This window comes from Myxocyprinus asiaticus, chromosome 30, assembly GCF_019703515.2.
Source record: "Myxocyprinus asiaticus isolate MX2 ecotype Aquarium Trade chromosome 30, UBuf_Myxa_2, whole genome shotgun sequence".
Taxonomy (NCBI): Eukaryota; Metazoa; Chordata; class Actinopteri; order Cypriniformes; family Catostomidae; genus Myxocyprinus; species Myxocyprinus asiaticus.
The window spans coordinates 41,126,787-41,137,069 of NC_059373.1; the positions used below are offsets into that span (position 1 = coordinate 41,126,787).

Consider the following 10,283-nt stretch of genomic DNA (forward strand, 5'->3'; position numbering starts at 1 on the left):
CCATGAACCAAACCAACCACCTTCAAGGTGAATCACAACATTACAAACTTTAATTTGAAGCAAAAAAGTAGTAAAATACTGTGTTCTTAACGTCTTTAATGAGGGAATGAACTACAATCCCATGAAGCATTGCAAATTATGCAATTGGATTAAACGATGAAAAAAATATAAAACTATAGATTTAAGTTGTTGATTATAAGTATAGAAACAATATATTTTTAGTTTATTGTAAAATATTCAGATGTATGCAAATATACATATTAGTGGATTGGGAGTGTTGGGAGACTGACTCGAATTGCGATTCACAGTGTGTCATGGGAGTGGGTGGCTACTGCAGAGCTCTTTTGGCTCACTTTGTTGGCCACGATTCTCTGATTGGTGGATCCTCCTCTGCTGGATTCACTGGTAGAGTTGAGCAAATTATCCTCTCTTGACACAATTTGACAACCAAAAAGGAACTGCCAAAGGAATTGGTTTTAGTACTGAACACCAGGATAAAAGGAATAAATTAGAACAAAAGTGGAGCATATGATGTTAAACAAACTACAAAATTGGAAATATTAATATTTTCATAAGCAACCGTTAGAAAGAATATTTATAGAAGATGTGTGTGGTGTTTGCCAATGCAAACTTTACTGGCACAAAGTCGACAATGTTGCCTTTCAAAGTATACGTTTCTGACCGCAAGCAAATACAAACCACTACAACTGCTTTGTGATACTCTTTTAGTACAGTCAACGGCAGGCACATGTGCCGATAATGTGCGTAAACGAGGACTGTCTGAGAATCCCAATTTTTCTAACTGTGCGTCTTTGAATGCACAGAATGCGCATCTTCCTGGAATTATTTGCACTAATAAATGGGTCACCAAGGTGGCAACACTCACCGTTGAGCTGTTGCTGTCACACACACACACACACACACACACACACACACACACACACACACACACACACACACAAAAAAAAATGTTAGAAGAAGATAGATAGAAAGATGAAGGTAGAAACAACAACAGTGGATGTGCACATCAAGAACGTGTGTGTGAGGAGGTCAGGAGATATCTGCATTTGTAGAACTTGTGTCTGAAGGACTATAAAGACATATTTATGGGTCTAAACTCCTGAGCAGAAAAGTATCTCATAGCAGTCGTAGCGCGCATGTGCCAACCGCCCGTGTATGTGCACACAGTCAAATGAAGTATACTTTGACAGGCTTGCCTTCGACTGTACGCAGGCGCTAAGTGTTCGTATCAAAACTGAAGTATACTTTGGGCTTTAGCCTAAGGATGAGCAATAGTATTAGTGATGGTTGCTTTATCAAACACAACTTATTACAAATGGTATCCTTTAAAGATATCAAGTGATCAGTTAAAGTCAGCGTAACACATAAACTGCTGTACCAAAGGCTGGTTATGGCTTAAAGGAATAGTTCACCCAAAAATGAAAATTTGCTAATAACTTACTCACCCTCAGGCCATCCAAGATGTATATGACTTTCTTTCTTCACCAGAACAGGATTTAAGATATTTAGGAAAATATCCCAGGTTTTTAGCTTCATCCAATGCAAGTGAATGGACACCCATTTTTGATTGTCCAAAAAGCATATTTAGTCAGCATCAAAGTAATCCACACGACTCCAGTCGATTAAGTAATGTCTTCTGAAGTGAATTGATATGTTTGTGTGAAAAACTAATCGCTAATTAAAACTTTATTAACTTTAAAAAATCGCTTCCTGTAAACACTCAATACCTCCCGTCGCTGACGCGTGACGCCATCACGTTGGCACGTTCACGTGAGAATTCAGAAGTTCCGCTCTGTTTACCACAGAAGAACGTACTTCACGCGAGAGTTAGGTCAATTCAAACAGCTACAGAGAGTTGCCGGAAGTGCCGATTTAAAGTAAAAAATGTTTTAATTAGCTTTTTTTTTTTTTTTTGGAGTCATGTGGATTACTTTGATGCTGCCTAAATATGCTTTTTGGACCATCAAAAATGGGTGTCCATTCATTTGCATTGGATGAAATTATCAGCAAATTAAAATTTTTGGGTGAACTATTCCTTTAATTTACACTTTCACAAAGGAGACAATGGAAGAACAGAGACAGCGAGAGAGAAAGATTATATGTGTCTGGCCACCACATTCCTTTCCAGAAATGGAGTGTGTAAACAGAGGCATTCGACCCTGTATCAAGAGTTTTTAACATGACTCTTCCTTGTCTTGAAAGCATGTATCCCATAGTGAAAGCGAGCAGGTCGGTGTTCTGTGTTTATGGTGTGTGTCTGTGTATGTGTGTGTTGATATGTATAGTGCTGTATGTTCTGGCTGCACTGAATCTGTAACACAGGTTGTTCTCAGATCATTAGCACATACTTCACACCAGCAGGAGGTTTTTCTTTCTGCTCAAAGTCTGTTTTTCTCTTTAAAATGGTAAACAAGCCATTTGCATAAAGAGGCCAAAAGCTGCTGCCTGCTTATTGTCCATTTTCTGTTGAGGTGAATTAGATAAGGATGACATAAGGATATGCAAAATGAATGACATAAATTAGAAAAATGAAAGAGGTCCAATAACAAATTAGCATTTTTACAAGTTGTAATTTAATTATTGAGTAAGAAAAGTAAGAAGTGGATTGCATATGTAAAACATGAATTTCAATTAGTAATAAATTAATTATAGATATCTGTTGCATTTTGAATAGGAGTGAATTACAGATTGTTGTGAAATTCTGTTTTTTTTTTTTTTTTTTTTTTTTATGTGTGTTTCTTTGAGTAATATCATATTTATTTTTATTTTTTTACATTGTAATTACTGATATAAAAATTTATAATTTATAAGAATTGAAGTTTTAACTAGTGAAAATTGATTCGTTAGTACGCTATCTATAATTCATATCCTGCACATGATTAAATATCGAAACGGCTTGAGATACAACTGGACAAGAGCACCTAAATGATATCAAACACTTATGGTTAAAAAAAGAAAGTAAAAGCCTGTTTCCTTTTGGAGAGCCTTGAAACATATTTAATAGACAACAACCCGTACTCTAGAGTTGAGTTCATGAGTTACTTCAGAGAAGTTTCTTTGACAGTGCTGATAAAAAATGAAGGACGTGTGAATAATTGGCCAGTGACGTCTGCGATATGAGAACGAGCCAATCACAACAGGGGACAGGCGGGGTTTACGGTAGCCCCGCCCCTCTCATTGGCTCTCTGTCTATGTATGTATGTGTAATCTCTGTGCTGACACTAAAAGCGCTCAGCAGCGGACGAGTGCACACTAGAGCGACGCTGGAAATACGTGCGCCTGCTTTAAAGAGACACACGGGACAAAAGAGCATCTTTACAAAAACACGATCTATTTAACGGTATGTGTTTTATTTAAAGAGATCACTGTGACAGAGAGATTTTGCTCTGTTGGCTGAACCATTGTTCATTTTGTATCACATTTGTAGCTGTAATCTATTAAACCAGCATGTAATATTAGATATTTTTTCATTGTTTTGCTGGTCACCTGGTTGTTGAGTTTGAGTGTTCTTGTTATTTTTAATTGTTCTTAAAACTCAAAATATTTCACTTATGTTCACTTGTATGAAATGTGTTTACTGTGAAGTTATAAACAGTATGTATGACAATATATTATAATAAAAGGCAACTATAGTGTTATACTTATTATAGCTACTGTGTTGTCAGCATTTTAATTTTCTGTGCTTCTTTGAATGTTTGGAAAATGAGGTATAGGTGACGCTTAAACTTTTCTTTAAATATGCAGTAAATTCATGAAGTCTACATGCTGATGTTTTATAAAATTTCACTTTGGTCTAACAGGGGAGCTCAAAAGTCTGAATGTTTCATTTAAAGACAGTCCGACTTTAATGGACAGGAGAGGGCAAATTCATTGTTTTTATTTAGACAGACAGACAGACAGAGACAGAGAGAGAGAGAGAGAGAGATTGTCCTGTTGTCCTGTTATCGTTTACATCTGTCCCAGATTATGATTTAGATATCCAAAATTATGACTTGCACACTTCCACAAAATGTGTTTGTAATCTAACACTATGATCCGCTCCTGAAGATATTGATATAATAGGATATGAACAGCAGCACAAGACAAGACATTTACTAATAAAGAATAGGGTGGTGGTTTTGAAAACAAAATAAAGAAAAACACTGAAAGGGAAAGAAAATAGCTCTGTCTTTGCTATTTGACCTCAAAGTTATTTCCTTTCTCTAGTGATCTTAAACAGCTGATGAAATTAAAAGATATGTCTGTTGATTCAAGCTCCATTACAGTTACATTGCAGTTTTTAATCTAGTAAATACACAAAATACACCCTTTCTAAAACTGTAAACACTGCCCTGTCATAATTATTGTATCTGTCTTGTCTTTTGCCACTATCTCCTGCTCACATGTATCAGGCAGTAGGTTGGCTTTGTTTGCAGAGTACTTTGTCCCCCTCTATGGCAGTTATTGTTTTAGTTTTATTGGAGGCTTCTTGATGCGCCAATCTGGAATATTTCTTCTGCAATACCTTTTGCTTTGTTTTAGCTCGCAGCCGAAAGGTTTTTAGGCACTTTGTCAAAGCAAATGTTAATCATGGACTGGTTATGTCAATCACTATTGATTACACTGCACAAAATAGTTTTCTTAGTCAGTATTTTTATTGGTTTTCCAGTAAAAATGGAAAACACCCTTTTCTTGTTTTTGTTGTTGTTGTTTTTTTCCCCCTTATTATTTTAAGCATAAACCTGGCTAAGATTCATTTGAAAACATGACTCGTAAGATAATAGCATTATGATTCTCAAATAAGTGTGGCTTGTTTTAAGGATGTTTAGATATATTTACTGGAAAACAAACAGAAATACTGAATAAGAAAGTGTTTTGTGCAGGGTTGCAAGTAGGGCAGGGTATTGATAAGATTTCCTGATTAGATCTGCAAACTCTCAATACGATTTAATTTAGATTAATTTGGTCATATTTCAGTTAAAATGTCAATTTTGCTTACATTTGAAATACATTTCTCTCTCAACAAATGCTGTTAATTATACAGGGGACCTTCTAACTTGGTACATTTACAAAAATATTAATTTTATTTTCAGTGCTGAACTTCTTCACCACTAAACTATTCCATTACTGACAAGCAAATTCTGAAATTTACCATCCCATGGCTCATCACATACATTTTCGTCTAATAGCGTGAAATTTGGTCATATATGCAAGTAATTTAATCGTATTGGAGGTGGTTGTGCATAGAGTAAAAGATTGATCTTCGGATTTTAAGATATCTTTATTAGGATCATTCAAATGAAGACCGCAATTAATCAGAAAACCTATATTTTTACCCAGCCCTAGTTGCAAGCAGGTGAGACTGATCTATTAGGCTGAAAGTTTTCAAAATAGTTGGTATTGCAAGAGAAAAATGTTTTCTACTCTGATAGTTTTCCTTAATATTGGCTTTCGAGAAACTGAAAGTGTCTGTCAGCTGATACTGGGAGCTTGCTTGAATGTTTTCTCCTCATTGCTAACATTCTTCTCATGTCTCTGCAGTTAAAAAGCCATGGCCGAGCACATGATGATGCCTTTGACCCACGGCTCTGCTGGCGGAGGCCTGCATGGGTATCGCATGGGAATGAATGGCCCCTCTCCACATGGACCCCAGCCCGGTCTACGGACGCTACCCAACGGGCAGCTCATGCACTATGGCAGGGGCCCCCAAAGCTCTATGGAAGCAGCTATGAGGCAGAGGAATGCGATGAATGGCATCATGAATGGTCAGGTCAATGGCCAGATGGGTGGTGGACACCCCCACCAAATGCAGCAGGCCAATATGATGTATGGAGGTCCAAATCAACCTCAAGCACAGCACCATCATATGCATCCGCAGAACCAGCACCCACAGCAGTATATGGGTGGTGGAGGCCTTACAGCATCTCAACAACTTATGGCGAGCATGCATCTACAGAAACTCAATACTCACTACCACGGGAACCCACATGGCCCAGTCAATGGGCATCACATGGGAAATGGGGTCCAGCACAGAATGGGCCATGCCCAGTTGGCGGGGGTGCAAATGGGCATGGGTGGCCCAGCTTTGGGCCTCAACTTCATGGACATGGACTTGATTGACGAGGAGGTTCTGACGTCCCTGGTGCTAGAGCTCGGGTTGGACCGCGTTCAAGAGCTGCCTGAGCTCTTCCTAGGACAAAACGAGTTTGACTTTATCACAGACTTTGTGTGCAAGCAGCACCCAAGTACTGTCAGCTGCTGAGAAGACAATCAGAAGTTCTACTTCTGGTCCTTCAGGCTTGGTCACCAATAAAACTTTGAAACAACATAAGAAAAGCTAAAATATTCCAGGTTATGCGTTACTATGTGTGTCTGTGAAGTTGTGCTATGCATATCGTAGTGCACACTTAATCTGTTTGCTTTCAATTAATGGTTGAGTTAAATTCTTGCCAAGAATTCTGATGGTCTTTACTCTTTTAAAAACTGGCCACTGTGATTTGCCAGTTGAAGTATGGCTTTGGTAAGCAGGCCTTGTCTTTTCCCAATAGTCCTGCTGGGCTGATGTTGATCAACTGCCCCAGAGTTGAATGTAACTTCACATGGTGGAAAAAGAAGTCTGCTTGGATCAATGCAGGAACTGCTTTGCCTCCTTGGGGGCGACTAGAATCTATAGCATTTAGAAATGTATTTATGTATGACACCTACCAAAAAGCAGACGTGATCTGTGGTGATGGAGAAACCTGCCTTTCTCAAACTAATCCCAAGACTTGCGATATAAAAAAGATTGACTGAATGTGTTATCTGGGTATTGAAGGCTGGTACTTCAAAACTGGTGGAGCTGCTTTTCCAGTAGCTCTTAATGTTATTTGAATTAGTGAGGTGGTAAGGATTTGGTATGAAACATTCTTTTTACACAGTGTTTCACTGTTCATTTCCTGTCTAGAACCTTTCATAATCTATAGCAAAAATTATACAGTCACATTCAGCACACTTATCTCTGCTACTTTTAACAGAATAAGGGGTCGTTCACACAGCATACATTGTTGCATTCAAAGCAGCTAGATGGAGCCAGCATGGTCACATAGGAATTCAACATGTTGCTACTGAATGTTCCAGTATCCTGACCTTGACCCCATTCTGCCAAATTACTGACAAGCAACATTTCCCATCAAACATTTTTGCATCAGTTCAAATGTGTTTACCTTTTCCTATGGCGCTACTGATAGCACATTGTTTCCGCAGCCTCGGAACCATGAGTTCTAGTCCCGCATTGAAACCAGGAAGTAATCACGTTCAGATAATCAATGACAAGTGTGATTCGGAGGTTATATTTTTACTTTAAGATTACATTTTTACTCCAATGACTGTTAGGTTTAGGGTTGGGGTTTGGGCGCATGATTAATAAAATATGCATTCCTGTTGACTGTATTACATAATTTACAACTAAAAACAATTAAATTTTGTTGCCCCTCTGTGGAGCATACACGTGCCCATACATTCAACAACACTACCAGCTTCAGCCACTGGGGGCAGTGGTTTGAGTTTCATTTGGAACGGTCCGATTTTAGCCGAAATTTCGACCTACCGTTGCTAAATTCACAGTGAGATCAGTTTGACGGAGGACAGTGAAATGTAACAAAACACAGTGTTCTCAAGACACATTTTTAAACTATGTATTTTTAACTTTACACAAAAATGCTAATGGTCATAGTGTGAGATGTTGAAAAAACAGCAAGACACAATAAAACAGCCAATGTGTGCATGGATCAAATAGCACAGACAGAACACAAGAACATGTTCTGTGTGAACACCCCCTAACTTATAGTGGTGTCTTAAATTGAAAATGACGGAATGTTTTGTAGCCTCCCTTGCTAATCACTGAGCCTGTATTCCCTGCTGATGAGTTCTTTGACACAAAACTGCTAATTATTCACTGTAGACATTCGTACCTGGTGCCATGGAATGAGGAACTAGAAGCTACATTTAGTATGAATTAAAGAGGGAAAATATGGCTTCTTCCCATCTGATATGGAATATTTCACCCTTCACCTCATAGGGTAAGCTCATGTAGGGTAAGCTTAGACAGAAATGGATAAGCTTAAAAAAAGCTTATCTATTTCTGTCTAAATTAAACAGAATGTCATTTGTTTAACTATTGTTTTGAAACAACCACTAACCATTGTACCGATTTCTCAGTATGTGTTTGAGCCAGCAAGAACTGACTTTTCCCTCTGCGCTGCCCTAACACTGCAGCTTTTAAATTTGATTAGATTAAAATTACACTTGCAACCCTCTTCTTAATTGAGGTCAACATAGTCAGTCATCTCAGATGGTCTGATAATTACAAAATGGACATGTTAATTTGCCTGCTATTGCACAGGGTGTAGTGAAGAGTTCAGGAACGGCTGCCCTGCTTGAGTGTAGCGGATGTTGAGAACTTCCTGTGGTGATATGTTGGTGGTTGTGTTCGGTTGAGTACTCTGTGGGGGTTGGGTTGATGTGGAAATAGCACAGTGTACAGTAGTAGGTTAATCTGTTCCACCCGAGCCGGACTCAACTCTCTCGGCTCTACCCACCCCAGGGTAATTGCTGCACGTACGGCATGTACAATACGCTGACTGAAAAAAGCACTGGGAAGGACAGAGAATCAGATAGGTCATATCCTGTGTTTTGCAGCTCAAAATATGCTGATTGTTCAGGGCTTTGATACTTAATTAATGGGGAATAATTTCTGATATTGATCTAGTTAGCTGTATTTCATGTGTCTGTAGAGACTGCAATGTCTTCCCCAATATCATTGTTCTGTAATTCACCATGCTTGACTAATTTTAGAGTAAACAGCATCTAGGAAAAATTGAATGATTTGTGGATTTTGAATTGATTGAATGATTTTGGAATTTTTCCCATTCTCAGAGATCCAGTCCAATTGTCAGAGATTCTCTTTTTTTTTTTTTAAAGGGGGAATGTGTGAAACATAATATCATTTGGGTTTTTGTATATCTGTGTATGGTAAATCACACGATCAGTTCAGAATGCCAGCTGCAGGTTTGTATGGACACAAGTGAGATTGTATGTTCTCTTCCAAACTGTTTGCTGTTATTTACTGTCGCCGTGCTCCCACAAATGCTTTTTTAAATGTTGTTAAATCTATCTTAAGGAAATGTATTTATTTTCTTTGAAAATAAAATATTTATTTAAAGAAGTGGTTGCATTGAGTGAAATTGTGCATCTAATTTTGCTGTTGACGTAGCTTACGAGAATATTTATTTTTAAATTTTTGTCCAAGACCAGGGATTTTGAAACTGGGATTTGGACCCCCAAGGGTCCGGAAGTGGTTTCTTGGTGGTGCACGTAAAATTTCAGGCCAAAAAAAAAAAAAAAAATTAACATCAAATTTAATTTTATTTGGGGCTGTTCAGACTTAACACTCTCTTGCGCTATAAAAAGCTAGATGCAGCGCAACAAATTGAACTGAACGTAGATGTCTTGATGTCTTTTTAGCCTGATATTGCATTTAAAAAACACTGTGAGACACTGAAAAAACAGTGGGATGTGGTGCAAAGACGTCAGTCTAGAGCATGTTTACATATAAAAACAATTGAAAGCAGCGCATACTGGTGGAAAATCACATTTGGTGTGAAAGGCCCCTTATTGTTTTATTCAGCTTTCAAAGGAAAACAGATAAATAAAATGTCTTTTCAGGTTTTACAATCCTACATTGCTCTAATAGTGGGTAAAAAATATAGGCTGTCAACTTCAAGCTAAAGTATGTAACTTTTTCTTTGTTAAAATACTTTCTACCATCCAAGCTTAATATGCAGAAACAACTATAGGTAAGCCATTAATATGTACATTTCTCAAAAACTGTAAGCACTGGGTACTCTGTGACACTATATAAAATTTCTCTGTTTGTTTTGAGCTACCCCCTAAAGGCGGTGGCATACCGGATGAGAAGCACCACGCCACGTCATGGCTAGGACACGGCACAGGTATCAAACACAGGACATGTCGATGCGGTTCAGGTGGCAGACAGTATACACAAATACCAAGGTTTTTCCCTTCTTCAAGAATGAACATTTATATTTAGTCATTTAGCAGACGCTTTTATCCAAAGCGACTTAGAAATGAGACACATAGCAAGCAATTTGTCATACAAAGTTGAACAACATCTGCAGTATAGGACAGCCAAGTTCTTACAGTGGCTGGAGTAGTAAAGATGCTAGCACAGAAGAAAAAGACAGACAAGGATTTGTATTTATTTTTTCTGTACATTAAGTGCAGGT

At 38.0% G+C, this 10,283-nt stretch overlaps 1 protein-coding gene across 1 annotated transcript; it reads left to right on the top strand.

The window, feature by feature from the left end:
- The first annotated feature begins 3,251 nt into the window (after window positions 1-3,251).
- On the top strand, window positions 3,252-7,040 carry LOC127420765 (cbp/p300-interacting transactivator 3-like). Its single transcript, XM_051663299.1, has 2 exons — window positions 3,252-3,361; window positions 5,542-7,040. Exon 2 carries the CDS (start codon window positions 5,552-5,554, stop codon window positions 6,260-6,262), a length of 711 nt encoding a protein of 236 aa, XP_051519259.1. The 5' UTR covers window positions 3,252-3,361; window positions 5,542-5,551; the 3' UTR covers window positions 6,263-7,040.
- Window positions 7,041-10,283: the final 3,243 nt, after the last annotated feature.